Source organism: Diceros bicornis, chromosome 31 (assembly GCF_020826845.1).
Source record: "Diceros bicornis minor isolate mBicDic1 chromosome 31, mDicBic1.mat.cur, whole genome shotgun sequence".
Classification (NCBI taxonomy): domain Eukaryota; kingdom Metazoa; phylum Chordata; class Mammalia; order Perissodactyla; family Rhinocerotidae; genus Diceros; species Diceros bicornis.
In genome coordinates, this window is record NC_080770.1 from 8,156,041 (window position 1) to 8,178,142 (window position 22,102).

At 41.2% G+C, this 22,102-nt stretch overlaps 1 protein-coding gene across 2 annotated transcripts in view; it reads left to right on the forward strand.

Annotated features, from left to right (window-relative positions):
• The window catches only part of MAJIN (membrane anchored junction protein), a 26,255-nt gene continuing 4,153 nt past the window's right edge, over positions 1 to 22,102 (forward strand). The window contains exons 1-8 of one of the 2 annotated variants that reach the window (XM_058526478.1): positions 1 to 183; positions 8,633 to 8,750; positions 14,458 to 14,503; positions 17,876 to 17,951; positions 18,132 to 18,257; positions 19,109 to 19,140; positions 19,451 to 19,542; positions 20,751 to 20,814. In XM_058526478.1, coding sequence (XP_058382461.1) covers positions 8,650 to 8,750; positions 14,458 to 14,503; positions 17,876 to 17,951; positions 18,132 to 18,257; positions 19,109 to 19,140; positions 19,451 to 19,542; positions 20,751 to 20,814 — 537 coding nt within the window. In that variant the 5' untranslated portion in view covers positions 1 to 183; positions 8,633 to 8,649. The remainder of the gene's footprint in view (positions 184 to 8,632; positions 8,751 to 14,457; positions 14,504 to 17,875; positions 17,952 to 18,131; positions 18,258 to 19,108; positions 19,141 to 19,450; positions 19,543 to 20,750; positions 20,815 to 22,102) is intronic. The other variant, XM_058526479.1, reaches the window with a different exon arrangement.

Below are 22,102 nucleotides of genomic sequence, written 5' to 3' on the forward strand. Positions count from 1 at the left end.
CCGAGGCGCAAGTTAGCTGCTGGGGGAGTTCTGCAGCTCGGCTTCGTGTGAGGCCTGCGCCGGCCGTTGTCAGAGAACATTTTTTAGTGCGGACTCCGGCCGAGGCCCCTTTTATGAGGCGCGAAGACCCTCTAGTCAGTGTGTGACAAAGCCTGGCCCAGCCTGGGAGTCCTTGGCTCTGAGGTAACGGCCCGCAGAGGCCTAGTGTTCTGGTGACGTTGGCTTTTCCTTGCCTTTATTTTCTGAGAGAGGTTTCCGGCCTGGCCCCACCGCTCCGCAGCTGCCCCCTGAGCTAACTCCACCCCGGGTCCCTGTGGACGCCCAGCACCCGAGGCCCCCCTGTGCCCGGAGCAGGGCCTCACGGTCGAGGCGCCGGCCTGGCGCCCAGGGTGCTGGCCGCGAGGAAGAGCCGGGGCGGGCGTGGGGGAATGGCGTGTGTGGGCCTCAGCCTCGTCCAGACCCCCGTCCACGGGCCAGCGAGCGGCAGTTGTCTCGTGACGTCGGGACTGTGCTTTCGGAGGCTCCCAGCCCTCCTCCCGCGCCCTCTTGTAAAATAACTTTTCCCGGTAACAGAAGTGTTCATACTGGGCTGTCACCACCCTCCAACCCGAGCTGGGCAGTTGCCATGAGAACAAGACTTCTTCCGTCCAAACGTGCTTGTCACATCATGTCTTAGTGATTTCACTGAGTTTCTGGCTTTCAAATGCCTCATTGAACCAAGGAAGTAAATACTTGAGTGATGGCCCTCAGATCTCTCTGTTCAGCTCCTCACGTCCTTGAATCTTAGCGTCTGGGAAAGCGGACAGGAAGACTCAAGCAGAGACCTCTCTGGACATCCTTGGCTTTTCTGAATTTGAGTTCCTTCATCTCTACATCTGCAGGTGGTTAACCTACCACAATGTCCAACGTTCTACCTGGAATCTCTTTGGATATCTCATGGGCACCTCAAAACTGAGTGTGTCCAAATGTGGACTCGACGTCTTCCCGGGGAAAGCTTACTTTCTAAGGCCTTTCTTCAGGAAGTGGCACTTTTATCTCTTCAATTAGTTGTTCAGGCCACTAGGAATCATCTCTATCTGTCCCTCTCCCTCAGCTCATCGAGTCACCAAATCATGACTAGACGCCTTCCAAACCAATCTACTTCATCTCCGCTTTCACCACTGTAGACCAAGCGGCTATCAGCTTCTGCCTGGAACCACAGAAGTCTCCTCACTGGTCCTCTTTCACCTGCTCTTGTTCCAGGTTATTTCCCACATGACAACCAGAGGGATTTTTTTTTTTTTCCTAACTCACAGCTGTGTGGTCATACCATCTTTTTATTATACCTTTCAGTGCCCTCCTATTGCTCTTAGGATAGACTCCACAGTCCATAACCTGGCCTATAAGGAAGGCTCTCATCCCTTCTCTATCTTACTTTCTCCCTAGATGATCCCATCTGTTCCAATAGCATCAAATACCATGTAAACACTGATAAGTCAAATTTGTATTTCCATCCCTTGCACACTAGGAGACCGTCTCCTGGGCGTATCCACTGGGGTGTCTAATAGGCCTCTCAGACTTAATCAAAAGAGAACTATTGATTTGTCTCTGCAAATCTCTTTCCCTGGAATCCTTCCCCTTCTTAGTAAAGAGTATGTACCATTATCCACCTAATAACAAAGGCCAAAATCAAGAGCCGTCCTTGATTCCCACATCTAGTCTATCACTCTAAAATATACCTCAAATCTATTCACTAACTACTAAAATCCCAAAGTCCAAATCAGCAGCATCTTTCTACTGGACTACTACAAAAGCTTCCTAACTGATCTCCCTGCTTCTACTCTTGTCCTTTATGGTTCATCTTCCTCCCGGCAGCCAGAGTGATATTTCTAAAGCATAAATCAAATCATTTCACTCCTCTCTATGCAACCCTTGGCATAAAATCTGAACTCTTTACAATGGCCTACAGGTTCCACATGATCTGGCTGCTGCCTGTCTCTCTGGCTTCATCTCCCTCTACTCTGTCTTCATTCTGTGTGTTCCAGTCATGCTGACCTTTCTGTCTGTCCATCACAGGGTATTGATGCTTGCTGTTTTTTCCTGCTTGGAATGCTTTTCTCCTTGACTTTACATGGTTTTTTCACTTTCCATTAAGGCCTCAACTCAGTTGTGATCTTTTCTGAAAGGTCTTTGCTGGCCACACTAGCCAAAGCAGCCTCCTAGTCACTCTCTACTACAAAACCCTATTTCATTTTCTTCATAGTACTTAGAATACTTCAAATTACGTTTATTTATTTATATGTTTATTATTGCTCTCCACACCTCCTGAAATGTAAGCCCTTAAAGGCAAGGAATATCCCTCTTATTACCCACTCTATCAGTGCTCAGAACAGTGCTCGATGCATGTAGGCTTGCAATTGTGTGCTGACTCTCTGCTTGTCTTAGTAGTCTTATCTCATAGCACTATCCTTCTTGCCCACTATGTTCCAGGTTACTATACTTCTCTCTTTTGAAAGTGCCATGCTCTTTCCCAACTGAGGACTCTTGCGTCTCCTGTTTCCAGTACCCACTCTAGACCCCACACCCAGTTGTCATTTATACTTCTCTAACTAATACTCATCCTTCACGTATGAATCACTTAGAGCCAGCTTGCCTGACTTCCATTATAGGTTAGGATTCCGTTCCCGTATCACCCTGTCCTTTTTTATGGCAATCATCACACTTAACATTATTTGTAAGCTCTTTGCAGGCAGGGACCAAGTTCTTAATCTTCCCCGTTTTATCTCCAGCACTTAGTTTCTGGAACATAGTAGGCATGTGAATATTTTTTTTTGTGTGTGAGGAAGATCAGCCCTGAGCTAATATCCATACTAATCCTCCTCTTTTTACTTAGGAAGACTGGCTCTGAGCTAACATCTATTGCCAATCCTCCTCCTTTTTTTTTTTTCTTTCCTGAAGCCCCAGTAGATAGTTGTATGTCATAGTTGCACATCCTTCTAGTTGCTGTATGTGGGACGCGGCCTCAGCATGGCCGGACAAGCGGTGTGTCGGTGCGCGCCTGGGATCCGAACCCGGGCCTCCAGTAGCACCCGGGCCTCCAGTAGTGGAGCGCGCACTTAACTGCTAAGCCACGGGGCCGGCCCTGGCATGTGAATATTTGTGAACTGAATGAATGACTGTTGAATGAATGCAAGATTGAGAGAATCAAATCAGTTAAAAATTAGGAGAGCAGTTGGCATGGAGTGTAAGTTAGCTGAATCTGCCCTGCCTGCTTCATAGAAGTTTTTGGATCTTGTGAGTTAGGGATAGGAAAGCATTATATAAACTGAAAGTGCTCTATAAATAGGAGAAATTTTTTTTTTTTTTGCTAAGGCCTGTTCACCATCAGATCCCTATGGTCTAATGGTCTTTCAAAGTATAAAGCTTTATGTTTCTTAGCAATAATGCCTGATTCTGTTATTTTAGAGCTATGTTTAGGTGGTAAAATGTAAAGAATTGAGACTAATGTTGAGTCTAGGCCAGATCATAAGGTAGCCGCATTCTTGACACTCTTCATTCAGCTGGACCATCTTGCTTTAGCAGTACATCTGAGTTTTAATCTTGCCCTTGATGTGTGACCTTGGCCCAATTAGCTGATCTCCTCAAGCCAGATATATCTTTTTGTAAACCTAGTGACTATAATTCTTATCTCCCCAATATCTCACCAGAATTGGATTAAAGTTAGTAGGATATTTCAAACTTCCTGTGTGAAATTTGCTCTTTATATAAAAGTAATTTAGTTTTCTTATTAATTTAATTTCTTCAGAATCTGCCATTGTTTCATGCCAAGAACAAAGCTGTATATTTTAGAAGCTTTCTTCACACTTTCCTATATCTGTCTTCTGTCACTAAGACCCTTGAGATATCTACATCAAGGACTCAGAGTTTATAGCTCAAAGTTGTAAAAGATGTTCTTTTCTCTCTAGCTAAGGATATTCTGTCCACCATTTGCCCTTCTGAAACTGATCCTTTTTTTTTTTTTCGTTTTTAATCTTCTCGCTTACATGTACTGCTTCAGGGCAATTCACCCAATGGTGTAACCAAAAAATAAAATGTCCCTCCTTGCCTGCAGTTTTACATCCAAATGCTTTTTGGGTTCCTGGGGTTGATAGGATTTTTAGAGTGCTGCAGTGAATTCAATGTGATGTGAATGCTAATAGGTTGATAATGTAACAAGCCACAACTAGTAGGCAGGGTGGTGAGATGAGATACCATTCTATTGCTTTTCCAGAATAAGGAGCACAGTCCTAGACCTACTGACCAAAGGTAGTTTTCCCATTAGCCTTTATGGTGGTTAAGATGGAAGTGGAAGAGGCACTTAGGTGCAGAGAGTAACTTAAGAGGTTGACTTGGACTCCTTGTTTATCTATTGAGTTGTCCATGAGGCCTTTTGATTTCATTTCAGGGCGTCTTCCTACCTTTCCTACCTACCCTCCGAAGCAAAACAAAAGCTGACACAGTTCCAAGGACAAATCTATTCCTAAACAAATGCCACAGGCATTTTAAAGATTGTCTCTTACCAGAGAGAGTGGGAAGAAACCTAATGAAAAGGAGAATGACATCAATAAGCGTGAAAGTATCCTGGGTAGTCTTAGATCAGTCTCTTCCTGTCCCATATCTTAACACGTTTCGTTTTTAAAAAGGCTCTTCTTTATTCAATAATCTCTGTGTAGAGCACTACAGTAAGCAATTATATGTGCATTATTTCATCAACCATTCTAATCACCCTGCAAGGTGAGGAAACTGAGAATAGTTCCTTTTGAAAATAGAACTTGAAGACAAACAAATGTGAATGTAACCCTTTACACCCCAAGACATAATTCTAAGAACTTTTACTCAAAAGATCCTACATTTTGGTTTGATGCCTTTGTACCCAAATTGAGTTTGCCTTGAGTCATCCAGAGTTATGAGAGTGACCAGGGTTACAGTTTAATAAAAAGACCGACTGGATAATGTATTTTAATGGAAAATATATGGGCCAAAGGAATCAATAATGTTGGGGGAGGTAATCCTGGTTCCGCACTGAGTTTTGTGAACTTGTGGGAGTCATTTCCTTCTTTGGTGAAGTCACTTCCCTCTTGTCCCCTCTAAAATGAAGGGCACTTCCAGCTATAGGCAGCCATGAATCTCTAGTTGGAAATCTAGACTCTCAGTCTGAATCTATGAGACCAGCCAAGGACTTTTGACGGTGGAAGGAGAGTTGGTCATCTGTCTTCAATCTCAGTTCTAAAACTTGGGTGTTGAATTCATAGCTTCAGTAGGAGTTCCCTATTAAGTTGCCCATACTCATTAGTGGTTGTAGAGCCTGTCATGTTAGATCTGCTCAATAAATGTATTTTGAGTAAATGCTTATGAAAGCTCTTTTATTCTTTAACACTGTGGAGGATTTTCCCACCAAATATTACCAGATATATTTAATGACATTACTTCCTTATTATCATCAACTTCCACCTCAATAGCCGGTATATGTCATTATCCTCATATAGCACTCAGCCCTGCTTCAGGTTCTTTGCACTCATCCAGATGTTTCTTTATGTGAAACAAATTACTAAAACCTTGAAAAATCTTTCTTTTTCTAATATCAGTTCCTATGTGTCATTTAATTATTGGGAATTTTCAAGGAAAGATTCTTGATTGGGATTTGTCAGATTTTGCACTGAGATTAAAGCTAATCAGTTTTCCTCTTCTGAATTTGTTTTTCTAGTGAAGCATTAAGAGAAACTCTTCAAATCTATCCGAACAGTTAATGTTTATATAATAGTCTAGAGTTTATGAAGTGCTATTTACAGCATTATCTCATTTAATCCTTGCAACAATTCCAGGGGTAAGTGGGATCCCCATTTGTCGACATAGAAACTGAGAACTGAAGAGACTAAGTGACTTGCTCAGGGTCTAATGACTAATGGGAGGCAAAGCTAGAACTCAGTTCCTTGGACCTCCAATACTAAATCTTACGTCCTTCCTGCTATCCCACGTTGCCTATAATTTTTCTTCTTTTGTTTTAAAGCTATCATGTTTTGTGATCACCTAAAAATGGGTTGAGAGTCTGACCCTTCATCTGCAAGATCCCATCAACTTAATAGTTACTGGGACATAGTGTCACCATGACTGCAGTACTCATGTTGGAAAATAACCTTATGAAATCTTTGAACCACTACTACTATGTGGTTGTTTTGGATTAGGCTGTCTAATCTTTATTTTCAAATGAGGTAATTAGTGAGTGATGTTTGTTTCTGAAGCAGGCATCCAGGAATTAACAGGAACAGGCCCCAGCTAGAAGAGGGCTCTTTTTACTTCTTTCAGACAGCCAGCTGTGGTGCAGCACATGAAGTTTCCTCTCCGGATTGTCATTTCCAGCAAATGTCCTTCATTTCCTTTGCTCTGATGCTCCCAGCCCTCAGTCTCTGGAGAGAAGTGTCTGCATTTTAGAAGAACTCTCTGAATAATTGAAAGCTGAATTTTTGTGGCAGCAACCTAAGTCTCACCAAGTGGGCTCTCTGCTACTTACAGAAGTCATCTAGCACCGAAAACACATCAAATCTAGCCTGGGTTCCTGCCATGCTTTGGGCATGGGGAATCAGCAAGTTTTTTTCTCAGGATATAAACCATATTTCCCCTCTGGTAATTTTGCAGTTGGCGCCAACTCTTTCTTTTCACTTTTGACTGCAGTTCTAGTCTAAATAGTCTCATGGGCTTTGGCTCCAACCTCCTGTCATTCTAATCCCAAGCAGCCGAGATCAGACACTGGGTTATCTCTTTACTGGCAGCCCCAGACTTGAACTTGGGAAATTGTGGGAAATTCCATTCTTTGGGCACATAGATTTCTGACTCCACCATACAAGAGTTTTCCCTGCTAAGTAGAAATGGTATCAGGGTAATATGGAGGAAAGAATAATGAGAGTAGTCCTTTATGTGTGTATAATATTTTAGTACTTACAAAATGATTTTATATTTATTATTTTGTTTTTTCTTCCTAATAACCCCAGAAAGCAGAGTGGAAAAGTGGTTAAGAGCATCAAGGATTTATACTGCCTCAGTTTGAATCCCAGTTCCAACATTCGTACCTATGGGAAGGTTATTTCATCTCTCAGTGCCTCAGTTTCCTCATCTGTCATATTTAGACTACTTATCTCATAGGCTTGTTGTGAGGGTTAGATAAGAAAATCTATATAAGGCTCTTAAAATAAGGCATGACAAAAAGTTGTTGTTGTTAGTTGTACAAATTATTGTACAAATAAGAAAACCAAGGCCCAGAGAAACTAGGTAGGAACATTGAAGCTGAGATTCAAACCTAAGTTATTCTTACTTTGTGTCTGTTCTGTCTGCCTCATCTCAGCTGCCTCTGAAATCAATACCTTGCATTGTATATAGGTAGCTTTGATCCTCAGGAACACTGGAACTCTTACTCTCATTATTTATTATTTAAACTTTCATATGAAGAGACAAAGTGCAGGGTTTATTATGTCTACAAATAAAAAGAGGCATGGGTTGGGCCGGTCCGGTGGCGCAAGCGGTTAGGTGCATGTGCTCCACTGCGGTGGCCCGGGGTTCGCTGGTTCAGATGCCGGGCGTGCACTGACGCACCACTTGGTAAGCCATGCTATGGTCGCGTCCCATATACAGTGGAGGAAGATGGGCATGGATGTTAGCCCAGGGCCAGTGTTCCTCAGCCAAAAAAAAAAAAAGAGGAGGATTGGCAGATGTTAGCACAAGGCTGATCTCACACACACAAAAAATAAATAAATAAAGAGGCATGGAAAAGTCCTAGTGACTTAGAAAATCACAATGTACTTGATTCTTAACCTGAGTGTGTACCTCATGCCCTTTTGGAGGAGAAGAGACATGCTATCCTTCTTTTTCCATCTCTCCCCTTTCCTGAGTTTCCCACAGAGAGGACCTTAAGTGGGCAGAGATTCTGGGATAGGAAAAGTAAAACTAGTAAGTGCTAGGAGGATAGTAGGCATTCTTGTAGCACAGAGCAGTCTCACATGTGGTGAAGAGGAAGAGTGGTTGAGAGGTAGGGAAGATAAGGCATTCCTCGGCGTGGCTGGAAAACAGTGTACATCCTTATTTGCTGCTTTGGCTGTGGCAGGGAGGTGTGCTCATCCCTTAACTTCATCTAAAATTAATAGCAGAGGTCTTCCTAATTGTGCCACTTATTGGTGCATCCTTTGGATTGTTTCATTCTTTGTCTTGGGCCCTCTTTACTTTGGCCTAGGTTCCAGGGAAAGTGGGGGCAAGGGAGGAGAGCAGATTCAAGAGATATTTGGGAGATAGATTTAATCCTAACCAAAAAAAAACCCAGATGTTAGTATCATTAATCTCATGGAAGAATGGTGATTTGCACAAGGTTGTAAGGTAAATGACAAAACTTGAACTCAGGTCTTTTGACTTCAAGTATAGAGCTCATCCCAAAACACCATGTGTCCTCCCCCTGTAGGTAGAATAGTCCAGGTGATTAATATCAGAACTGATCCTGGGACATATGCCAGCTGCTGAGTGTTGGACATTTTACTCGTGAAGAGATGCTGCAGATGGGGCAGGTTCTCTTTCCCATGCACAAGGAGCCATCGTTAGCTTTTTAATAATTCTCTAATATTTCTGCTTTATTTAGGCTATCGTTTGGAAGCAATGAATTTAAAACCCTTCACCTACCCATTTCCAGAGACGAGGTTTCTTCATGCAGGACCCAATGTGTATAAATTCAAAATCAGATATGGCAACAGCATCAGGTAATTTTAAAACTAGGAGTGTAGGCTTTGCAAACACAGGTTAGTGCACTCCCACAGGTCATCCTTTCTCCGAAGGGATGGCTGAAATAGCACCTTGTAGGACTCTCTTTCCCAGGTATTTTATATTCTGTATATTATTATTCATGTAAGTTTCTAAATTAGTGATGGAATACCTTTGGGGCAGTGGTTCTCAAAATTTTTTATCTCAGGACCCCTTGGTACTCTTAAAACTATTGAGGATCCCAAAGAGTTTTTGATTGATTGTGTTATACCTGTCAATATTTATCATAAAAAATTAAAGCAATACACTTATTAATTTAAACATATCATTAAATTGTTAACAAATAACATATTTTCTTAAAAATAACTATATTTTTAAAAAATTAATGAGAAGATTGGCATTGTTTACATTCCTGGGATTTACCCTAGAAATGCAAAGATGGTTCAGCATACAAAAGTCAATCAATAGGGGGCCGTGGCTTGGCGGTTGAGTGCGTGCACTCTGCTACTGGTGGCCCAGGTTCGGATCCCGGGTGCACGCTGACACACCGCTTGTCCGGCCATCCTGAGGCAGTGTCCCACATACAGCAACTAGAAGGTTGTGCAACTATGACATACCACTATCTGCTGGAGCTTTGGGGAGAAAAAGGGGAAAAAAAAAAAAAGAGGAGGATTGGCAATAGATGTTAGCTCAGGGCTGATCTTCCTCACACACAAAAAAAATCAATCAATATAATCCACCATATTAATAGAATTAAAGGAAAAAAATACGTGTTCATCTCAATTGATGCTGAAAAAGCATTTGACCAAATCCAGCACCCTTTTGTGATAAAAACACTGAAACTAGGAGTAGAGGGTAACTTCCTCAATGTAATAAAGGCTGTGTATGAAAAACCCATGGCTAATATCATACTCAGTGGCGAAAAACTTAAAGCTTTTCCCTTAAGATCAAGAACAAGACAAGGATGCCCACTTTCATCACTCTGTTCAACATAGTACTGTAGTTTTAGCCAGAGCAATTAGCCAAGAAAAAGAAATAAAATGCATACAAGTTGGAAAGAAAGAAGTGAAACTATCTCTGTTTGCAGATGACATGATCTTATATGTAGAAAACCCTAAACAATCCACACAAAAAACTGTTAGAGCTGATCAATGAATTCAGCAAAGTTGCAGGTTACAAAATCAACATGCAAACATCAGTTGTATTAGGGGCCGGCCCAGTGGCATAGTGGTTAAATTCACACGCTCTGCTTCGGTGGCCCAGGGTTCTCAGGTTCGGATCCCGGGCGTGGACCTATACACCACTCGTCAAGCCACGCTGTGGCAGCGTCCCACATACAAAATAGAGGAAGATTGGCACAGATGTTAGCTCAGGGCCAATCTTCCTCAAGCAAAAAGAGGAAGATTGGCAACAGATGTTAGATCAGGTCCAATCTTCCTCACACACACACAAAAAAAAACACAGAAAAACCAACTTACTACAAACCTACAAGTAATCAAAAAGTGTGGTACTGGCATAAGGACAGACACATAGACCAATAGGATAGAATTGAGAGCCCAGAAATAAACCCTCACATCTATGGCCAATTGATTTTCAACTAGAAAGCCAAAACCATTCAATGGGGAAAGAATAGTCTCTTTAACAAATGGTTCTGAGAAGACACCAAAAGCACAGGCAACAAAAGAAATTAGATAAATTGGACTTTGTTAAGTTTTTTTTAATAGTGTCAGAGGGCACTATCAACAGAGTGAAAAGGCAACCCACAAATAGAAGGGAATATTTGCAGTCATATATCTGGTAAGAGTTTAATATCCAGAATATATAAAGAGCTACAACTCAACAACAAAAAGATGAATAACCCAATTTAAAAATGGGCAAAGGACTTGACTAGACATTTCTCCAAAGAAGATAAACAAATGGTCAGTAAGCACATGAAAAGATGCTAAATACCATTAGTCACTAGGGAAATGCAAATCAAAACCACAATGAGATACCCCACTTTGCAACCCTACCAGGATGGCTATAATAAAAAAACAGAAAATAACAGTTGTTGGCAAGGATGTGGAGAAATTGGAACCCTCATACATTGCTGGTGGAAATATAAAATGATACAGCTGCTATGGAAAACAGTTTGGCAGTTCGTCAAAAAGTTAAACATAGAATTATCATATGACCCAGCAATTTCCCTGCTAAGTACATGGCCAAAAGAATCGAAAACAGGGACTCAAACATGCTTGTACAACAATGTTCATAGCAGCATTATTCACAATAGCCAGAAGGTAGAAACAACCCAAATGTCCATCAATAGGTAAATAGGTAAACAAAATGTGGTTATGTGTGTGGTATATACATATATACAATGTAATATTATTCAGCCATAAAAAGAAATTGCAAAAGGAATGAAGTTTTGATACATGTACAACATGGATGAACCTTGAAAATATTATGCTAAGTGAAATAAGCCAGTAACAAAAGGACAAATATTGTATGATTCCACTTGTATGAAATATTGGAATGAGAAAATTCATAGAGATAGAAAGTAGATTAGAGGTCACCAGGAATGGGGTGGAGGGAGTTATTGCTTACTGAGTACAGTGTTTCTGTTTGGGGAGGTAAGCTTTGGAAATAGATAGTTGTGATGGTTGCACACTGTGGTTGTGAATGTAATTAATACCACTGAATTGTATACTTAAAATGAGAAATTTTAGGTTATATTTTACCACAATTTTAAAATGTATTAATTAATTTAAAAGTAATAATATATCCATTGTGTTAACACATTTTTATTAAAAATAACTACATTCTCCTGTAGTGTGGTTACCGGGGGCAATGGGAGTAGGGGGTGGGCACAAGGGGTGAAGGGAGACATGTATATGGTGATGGACAAACAAAAATGTACAACCAAAAAGTTCACAATGTTATAAACTGTTAAAACATCAATTTAAAAAACCCCTACATTTTCTAAAACAAAAAATGAGAAGATTGGCATCATTTTAAATTTCTGCAAATCTCATTAATTTCTGGCATAACAGAAGACTGCTAGATTATCATATCTGCTTCTGCATTCAATTAGTTGTGAATTTTTGGGGGGTTGAATTATGAAAAAATTCCAGCCTCACATAGATTTGTAGTTGGGAAAGGTAGGAGTATATCATAGCCTTCTCAGATCATTGTGGCTATTCTTCTTTAACCTGAGATCAAAACTTGGCAAGTGGTAGTTGTTTTTTTTTCTTTTTTTTTTTTTTTAATGGTCCTTTTGTTTATTTTTCTGTATGGAGTTGGCACACGTCCTATTCACTCGTAAACAGCAGTGCTGGCATTCTTGCCTTTAGGATACAGTCTTATGTATCAGATTGTCTTTTACTATAATTTTTTTTTTTTTGTCCAGTAAAACATTTATTTTTTTATTATTTTTATTTATTTATTTATTTATTTATTTTTAATTGTTGTTTATTGCAGTAACATTGGTTTATAACATTGTAAAAATTTCAGGTGTACATCATTGTACTTCTATTTCTGCATGGACTACATCATGTTCACCACCCAAATACTAATTACAACCCATCACCACACACATGTGCCGAGTTATCCTTTTCGCCCTCCTCCCTCCCCGCTTCCCCCCTGGTAACCACCAATCTAATCTCTGTCTCTATGTGTTTGTTTATTGTTGTTATTATCTACTACTTAATGAAGGAAATCATACGGTATTTGACCTTCTCCCTCTGACTTGTTTCACTTTGCATTATACCCTCAATGTCCATCCATGTTGTCACAAATGCCTGGATTTCATCGTTTCTTATGGCTGAGTAGTATTCCATTGTGTATATATACCACATCTTCTTTATCCATTCGTCCCTTGACGGGCACTTAGGTTGCTTCCAAGTCTTGGCTATTGTGAATAACGCTGCAATGAACACAGGGGTGCATGTACCTTTGCAAATTGGTGTTTTCAAGTTCTTTGGATAAATACCCAACAGTGGAATAGCTGGATCATATGGTAGTTCTATCCTTGATTTTTTGAGGAATCTCCATACTGTTTTCCATAGTGGCTGCACCAGTTTGCACTCCCACCAGCAGTGTATGAGAGTTCCCTTCTCTCCACATCCTCTCCAACACATGTTGTTTCCTGTCTTGTTAATTATAGCCATTCTGACGGGCGTGAGGTGATATCTCATTGTAGTTTTGATTTGCATTTCCCTGATAGTTAGTGATTTTGAACATCTTTTCATGTGTCTGTTGGCCATTTGTATATCTTCTTTGGAGAAATGTCTGTTCAGGTCTTTTGCCCATTTTTTAATTGGGTTGGTAGTTTTTTTGTTGTTGAGATGCATGAGTTCTTTATATATTTTGGAGATTAAGCCCTTATCAGATGTATGGTTTGCAAATATCTTCTCCCAATTGTTAGGTTGTCTTTTCGTTTTGTTGATGGTTTCCTTTGCTGTGCAGAAGCTTTTTAGTTTGATGTATGATGTAATGTGGTAGTTTTTTAAAGGTTAGTTGCAATATAGAATCTGAAATTACATCAGTGAACTTTTTGAACTCTGCTACATTAAAATTCATTGGTCTATCTTGTTCTTTGAATGAATCTTTTACCTAGGATGACTTTGTAACATGATACGTTTCGTTGGTCATTTGGAAAATATTGGTTTGCTAATTTATGCAGATTGTCCAAATGTTGGCATATTTCATTATACAATATCAAAAAATCCTATTTGCTAATATCGCTACCAGTCTTATCAGAAAAGTGTTTAACTCTTTGGAAGCTGTCAGTCTCACAGTGGTGGATAGAAGTTTTCCAAAAATCAGATTTTTGCTTGAAATCCCCAAATTTATCATTGACAGCAAATACTGTCAGTATTTGTTTTCCTTGAATTGATAAGCTCACTGTTCATTTTTAAGAAGATGTCATATTCCCAAGTCTGAGTAACAACCATAGTTTGTCAGTCAGCTGATCGTTCAAGCAAAATACCATTCCATGAGAAGAGCAGCTGGTTCAGTTTGCAACTTAAACAGTCGCTCAAGTGCTTTTCCTCAAGAAAACCATCATATTTTGGTATGCAGCAGAAGTGCTTTATGCGTACTTCCCATTTTATCACATAATATATTAAAAAGACATGTATTCAAGGGTTGAGATTTTATAAAATTATTAGTTTTTTACTACTTCGTCTCGGATATTAAATGAAACTGGATTTTTTTTTCCTATGTGGCAGTAGAGATTACTACAACTGCTAGTACAGTAGTGCAACTGGCTAAGGCACCGGGAGTTTTGCCCTCCATTGCTTTTGCACTAATGATTACAAATGTTAACACAGTGAAAAAGACAAACATCATCTTAGTATTATTATGAAAATAGTTTTGCCCTTGGAGACCCCTTACAAGAGTCTTGAGCACCCCTAGGGGTCCACACACTACAGTTGAGTACAACTGGTCTAACGAATTATTAACTTTCACGGTGGGAATTTCAAGTCTTGGCAGATTAATGGAGAAGATATTTTGGTACAGCCTTGTACCAGTTCTCAGACCACACCACCTAGGTGATCACTTCTTCCCATGAGCGCTGGGTCAGCACACGCAGTTGTTGTTTAGTCACATTTCTTTAGCTCAGTGGAAATGTCATTTTTGCTCTACTGTGTACTGACAGTAGAGTCTGCTGTCTCCAGAGCTTTCCTTCTTGGCTTACTTATCTCTTGTCTGTTTACCTTCTAGGGGGGAAGAGATAGAAAATAAAGAAGTCATCGTCCAGGAGCTGGAGGTAGGGTAAGAAGCAGACGTCTTCTGGGAAAGTTATTCTTTAAGCCAAGGATGTGTCCATATCCAGATTTTAATTATTTCCTACCAACTGAGTCACAACCTCCACTTGATTATTTGGCTTCTTCCTGCCACATTTCCTTTGCAAAGAAACTACTGTTTTTCCAGGGAAATTAAAGCCTGTATCCTTTCTCAGTTCTCCTAGTTGAATTGTCAGCACCTTTGAGGCTGAGAGTTATTTTGTTTCCACCAGAGTTCCCAGCCATGAGCAGCTCTCTTTTGTGGCAGCTGGCAAAAAGAAAGCTTCCGGAGGACTGCCGCCTTCCAGGGCTCTGGGAAACCTCACCATCCCAACCACTGCCTGGTACTTGACGTTCAGGAAGCTCAACTGTAAATACACAGACAAGACTGCTGTGTCTTCGTTCTAATTGGAAACATTTGCAGTTGCTTTATTCCCACTTCAGTTTCATTCCTTTTCTACACAGCGCCTCTAGCTTTAGGTCCTCCGACAGGAAGAAGACTGAACAGGTGGACAACTTTGTAAATTGATGAAAGCACTGGGCAGGGAGTTCTGGGGGCTGGCCCTGGATTCCAGTCCTAGCTGAGCCACTAATTGCCTCATTTGTAAAGTGAGAGTTTTAAACTAGTTTATTCTCTTCTAACTTTACAACTCAATGATTTATGACTGTTGTGAATTTATGAAGACATGCTGCTACATTTCAAAGAATTCAAATACAATTAAAATACACAAACCAAGACTCTATGAAACCATAAATCTGAGTCATAGCCTTAAGGGTACCTGTGGCTCTTTGGCTAAGTGTCGAAAGATACGTAAGGATCTTGCAGGACCTTGGAGACATCATTAGAAATAATAATCATTTTAATATAGGATGATGACAATTTTCTGCTTATTTTAACTGTGAGTAGAGCAGGATTTATTTCACTTTGCATCAGTTAATTTGGGCAGAGAGGGCCGGTGCCGTGGCTTAGCCATTAAGTGCGCACGCTCCACTACTGGCGGCCCGGGTTCGGATCTCGGGCGCGCACCGACACACCGCTTCTCTGGCCATGCTGAGGCCGCGTCCCACATACAGCAACTAGAAGGATGTGCAACTATGACATACAACTATCTACTGGGGCTTTGGGGAAAAAAAATAAGGAGGAGGATTGGCAATAGATGTTAGCTCAGAGCTGGTCTTCCTCAGCAAAAAGAAGAGGATTAGCATGGATGTTAGCTGAGAGCTGATCTTCCTCACAAAATAATAATAATAATAATAATTTGGGCAGAGAAAAGCTCAAGGCAGTGTAGTAAAATGGAGAGAGGATAGACTTTAGAGCCAGTCAAGCCTGGATTTGAATTCTAGTTCTGCTTCGCAGTGTGACTTTGGGCAAGTTACCTACCTTCTCTGAATCTGTTTCCTTACCTGTCAGTGACGTTGATAAATAATACCTGTTTTCAAGATTGTGGTGAAGATTAGAAATAGATGTGTGCAATGCCTGCCACACAGTAGCTCAATAAATGGTAGCTAGAGAGCATTTATGTACATTTATAATCATATTAAAGTTTTCAAAGCACTTTTTATACATTCTCTTTCTCCTACTCTCATTAATTTTGAGGCAGATGTTACCATCCTCTTTTATTCATTTAAAAAACACATATTGAGGGGCCCGCCTGGTGGCACAAGCGGTTAAGTGCACGTGCTCCACTGTGGCAGCCTGGGGTTTGCCGGCTCGCATCCCGGGTGGGCACTGACACACTGCGTGGCAAGCCATGCTGTGGCGGCATCCCATATAAAGTGGAGGAAGATTGGCACGGGTGTTAGCCCAGGCCCAGTCTTCCTCGGCGAAAAAAGAGGAGGATTGGCAGATGTTAGCACAGCGCTGATCTCACAAAAAAAAAAAAGAAAACATATTGATAGGCAGTATAGCCTAATGGTTAAGAGGATGAGCTCTGGAACCCCACTGCCTGGATTAATATCTTGGCTCCACCATTACTAGCTGTGTAATCTTGAATGAGTTATTTCACCTCTTTTTGTCTCAGTTTCTTCATCTGTAAAATGAAGATAATGGAAGTGTTTATCTCATAGGGTTTTTTATTGTTGTTGTTAGTGCCATCAAGTGGATTCCAACTCCTATTGACCCTTGTACAGCAGAGTGGAACCCTGCCCGGTCTTTTTGCACCATCCTCTCACCTTCTGGTGCTATATCAGACAATGCTCTGTGCTGGTCACAGGGTTTTCATGGCCAATTTTTTCAGAAGTGTGTGGCCAGTTCTCTCTTCCTAGTCTGTCTTAGTCTGGAAGCTCTGCTGAAACCTGTCCACTGTGGGTGACCCTGCTGATATTTGAAATACTGACAGCATAGCTTTCAGCATCAGAGCAACGCACAGCTGCCACAGTATGACAGTCGTGGTGTGGATCCCTGACTGGGAAACACACCTAGGTCGCAGCAGTGAGCGTGCCGAATCTTATTACTAGACCACCAGGGCTGGCTCATAGGGTTTTTGTGAGTGTTAAATTAATATGTATAAAAACAATAATACTTGGGTAGTGATTACTCAATAAGTATTAGCTATTAAAATTATGAGCTAGAAACCATGCTAATACAGAGAATGTAAAGATAAACAAGACAAGTTTCTGCCTTCTGTGACCCCAAATATGAGGAAAATGAGGCTTAGACAGATAAAATGACAAAGCTAGGGCTGAAATTCAGACTTTTTCTTCCCCATAGAGATCCAGTAGTCTTTTTTATGATCTCAAATTGTTTAATTAGTGTATACAAATAAGCATAGGTTAATTAGAAACTAATCAATTAAGATTTTAAGAGTAAAAGAAAAGGTTTGACTTAACGCGAAAGCAAAATAACTATATAGCAATAAATACCACTATTATTCATTCATTCAGTATACATTATTGAGGACTTGTCATGCATCATCCACTATGACAGACGCTATAGAAGGGATGCTAAAGTAAGTCAGGTGTATATTTTACCTCAAGGAGATTTCTCAGTAAGGAAAATAAAACAAGTGTACATGGTGTGTAGTGGAGGCCCAAGGCTAACTGCTGTGGAGTTTGAGACTAACAGTTAATTACAGCTTGGGGAATCAGGGAAAACCTTCTGGAGGAGTTGGCTTTTGAACTGTACCTTAAAGAATAGGCAGGATTTGGACATATGCTGATGGGTAGAAAGGGTATTTCAGGCAGAGGGAACAGACGATGCAAGAGCATAGAAATGGAGAAGCAGAAGTCACGTTCAGGGAACAGCAAATAGTTCCGCTTTAATAGAATGTAGGGTATGTGAAAAGCAATGACAAGTATAAATGGAAAGATTGGCTGAGACTAGATAGTATTACAGTCATTTCACATATTTCTTCCAGGATTCTATTCGTGTGGTCTTGGGAAACTTGGACAGTCTGCAGCCGTTTGCTACAGAACACTTTGTTATATTTCCTTGTATCCTTTCATTTCTGAATTGAAATGAGCTACAACTCACGTTGTAGGTTCAAATGGAAGCAGCAAACCCATAGGTAGTTTGGAGGGTAGGTCAGGAAAAGGAGGAAGAGTCTTATCCCTAAAATAGTACTCAGAGATTCGTAGTGACTGCTTTCCTCACTCCTTAGCACTGTTTCCCAGATAAAAGCAGATGGGAGAGAGTGGCCCACCTGAAATTCAAACATGGGGAAATCGTCTTGGTCCCCTATCCATTTGTTTTCACTCTGTACGTGGAGATGAAATGGTTTCATGAAGACCTGTCACCTGGTAAGTAGAATGATGGAGGTGTGGGTGTGGAGAAGAAAAAGGGAAAGGTTGAATGCCCGTGGGTTAGCAGTGCAAGCTGAGTATGGCAAAATGGTCAGCCCGACTGGGCCCCTACACTGCACAGTGCAGAGGTCAGGAGCAAATGCTCCAAGCAAGACCGCCCGGTTCAAATCCTGGTGACTTTGCCACTTAATAGTTGTGTGACATTAGACAAATTACTACTTTCTGTGCCTCCTTTGTGAAATAGTGGAGAATAATAATAGTACCTATCTCACTGAGTTGTTAAAAGGATTAAATATGTAAGTATTGGTAGTTGGAAAGCTCAGAGTCTAACATTGTGTAATCACTCAATGAAAGAGACCTATTATGTAAATACTTCCTTCCATTTTAGAATAGTCAGTGACTTTCACCTTAGTGGTGTCTTAAAGGCATCTCCCGATTTTTAATCTCTGAGGGCCATTGCTATTTTCACTCTTAGAGGCACAAGTAGACACCTGCCAATTTGATTTGGAAAAGGGTGCAAAGGCCTTGCCTCAAAATATCTCCCCAATTCACTTGTCACTGATGCCTGAAGTTGCACTTTTTTTCTTTTATAGTAGTGATCCCCCGTTTTAAGTGGCATCTCTTTAGACTATATTGTGAGTCAAACCCTTTTCAGCTTGTAGATGACAACAGTTCTAATGTAGGGGAGGAAGAGAGTTTGAAGACACTATTTCTAGGAAAAGTGGTACCAGGCACAAGGGAGAAGGGCATACACAGGTCTAGGTCCAGTTCTGAGAAGTAAATGGTAGCCAGAAATCCAGAGGAAACAGAGTCTTGATTCATTGTGACGTTCACATTTCCTATTGCAGGGAAACCCATAAACGACAGTCCTCTTGCGTTGGTAAGTTTGCCTTTTCTCTACAAAATGAAAATTGCCTTTATTGCCTCATGTTGTCCAAAAAGTCCTGTCTTGTCTCTTCCTCTTACTTTGACCTTTGGCTGCTGCCCAGGTCCAATCAGAATTGTGTACATGAGACCATCTTTTTTCCCGTGGCTGGATTTCTGAGACTATCTCAGACTATCCTTACCTGAAAAGCTGGTGTTAAAAGTTGCCTTTGGCAGTTTAAAGGGAATTCTCTTCACTATGCCCTCATGAACTATGAGAAACTCTGGAAAAGGGGGAGTCACAGGAGTCTGGTTCCTTTCTGAAGGTCCTACCTGAGAGGAAAGCAGCAGGAGCCATGAGGAGGAAACGAAAATGTGAGGAAGTGCCCCGTTCCCCCAGCAAGCCAGGGCTGGACAGGTCAGTGGTGTTGGGAGAGAGTCTCAATCCTGCATCCTAGTCAGGCTTTGCCAGCTATTGCTGCTGGTTGATCTCATCCTTGGACGAGTCTTTCTCTCTTGGGGCTTTATTGATATCTGCCTATTCCAGTGGGTGTGTTACCAATTGAACTCTTTCCCCAACTGGGTCTTTGGGGCCAGAGGCCAAGGTAACAGGTAGACTAAGGGAAGGAAGCAAGTTGATATTTGCAGTGTAATTTGAACATAGTCCCTTCCTTAGCAAGGTAGGATTCTTCTGTTCATCAAGATGAAGGCTGAGATGAAATGCAATCAGATCTATACAATTGATTCCAACACATATTCAATGAGTACTTATTATGATCATACTACAATAAACAAATAAACAAATAAAATATAATTCTGTTTTACCTAGTGTGCAGTAAGCTTTTGGAGCTCTACCTTAAGGGGTAGTCCAGGCTAAGATATAAATGTCTGCAAGAGGGTATGTATCAATTACTGGGTGAACTGCTGCAATATTAGGGGGAATGTTGAGCACATCCCTAACATTTTGAAGCTGCTATTATGGAGGCTACTTATTTTCTTCTTTTGCTTCTCTGTCAGGGACAGAATGAGTCAGTAAGACAATTTCAGTTGTTCTTGTTAGCACCCAGAGAGGGCTTCTGGAATAATCCAAGGTGTGATTTGCTCCCCAGCCCAAAGTGCTTTCAGCTCAGGTTCACAGAGAGCAGCTGCTCTTTTCCTGGGACTGTGTGGGTCCTGAGACATACAGGAGCGGCAAGGATAGACCACAAGGGAACTGACCCCTGCACTCTCCAAATGTACATGTCAGGGAAGAGTTAGGAAGCTCCTTTCCCAGCCAGGTGCAATGGGAGGGTACTTGGAGGTGTGAAATTTTCCATGGAGATGAGGCCTCACATCTTCCCTTTCTCTGGGTTGTGATGCAATATCAAGTATTTCAGAATCTGATACTTACTATCAATCACATTTTCCCTTTCTCAACCCCTAGATCCCTAAGTGTCTCAAATAAGGATTCTACTGTGAATTAAAGCAGCACCCAAAGAGAATTTGGCCATACACTTATTCTGCATGCCAGGAATGGTATAAAAATAGCCAACCTGCTGAAATATTCATTTGGGCCACGTTTGCTTGAATGTGGTGATGTTGCTGCTGCCAGTAACATTTCCTGGGCTTTTTTTTCCCCCACCTCAGGGCCAAGATGGGGACTTCCAGCCAAGGTCCCAGCAAAAAGAAGCCCCCTATGGAAACCAGGAGGGTAAGCACCAAAATAGAAGCTTTGAGGCTCTTGGCTATTCCTGCTCTGTTACAAGTCAGGATTCCTGTTACCAGCACATCTTGGTCCTAAGTACAGACTGACTTGACTGAACTCATTCTCAGGTTTCACCATCTGCAGAACAATATTCAACCATTCCACCCTTGCCACAACCTGTCCCCAAGGTGGCTGCATAGTACACACAATGATGAATCCTTTTGCTAAAAGTTCCTCTCTTCTCAGCTTAAAAAGCTGCTTCTTGTACTCTGCAGTGAGATAAGAAAATAGGTCTATTGAAGTGGGATTCAGTATAGAATTTTCTCTTTAGACACCTTTTTGCCTTCGTTTACACTGGGGTCTGAGTCTGGGAACATCTGGTCTTTACAGACGAACTAGGCATGTATCAGTACACCATACTGGTAAGAGAAAACTTCATTTAGAGCAGTGATGGACTGGCCCCAGTAGTATTTGATTTCATCTGTGAGGTCTATTCTCCATTTAGATATTCATATATCTGCTACTCCTCCATTTCAGGGCTTCTTTTCCACAGTGGTCTCTAAAATAGTGCTGTTTTTCTTTTCCTCCCCTCTTGAAATAGCTGTTATTCATGCTTTTTTCCTACTTCTATTTCTCCAAAGTAGCTCTGACCTTAGGTATCCAAACACTCACAACTCACCTCCCTCACCATGCCAGAACCCATAACATGATCAGTTATCAAGCAAACATTTACATATGCATTCATTCAGAAAACTTTCATTGAGTGTCTACTATGTGCCAAGTACTAGGGATATCATGCTCTCCCTTAAAAACGCCAACAGTGTAAAGCTAGGCGGTGTAAAATTACTGATAGATGTGCTACGTGCAGGAAGAAGGGAAGCACAGGGTACAAAGGAGAACCTCACCCAAACCAGGTGAATGTGAGAGAGGGTTCCCAGAGTAGCTCAAAGAAGTAAGGCCAAGAGGAAAGAGTGCAATGCTTTTGGTGACTGCAAGCCAGTGCTCCTGGAGCTTAGAGCACAGTGCTGAGAAATGTTACTGGAGAGGTTGGCACAGGCTGAATCATGAAAGGCCTTAACGCAACCTTCAAGATCACAGGAATTCCCTAAAACATTTTTAAGTAGAAAAATGAAGTGATTTTCATTTCTGAATGATGATTCTGTCTCCTGTTTGCTAGACATTGTGTTAGGTGCTGGGGGGCACCCAAACATGTGAAACCTGGTTTCTTTCCAGGAGCTTATCATTTAGTTGGGAGAAGAGTGAACCGTTACGGACTCAGACCTCTGCCTCTGTG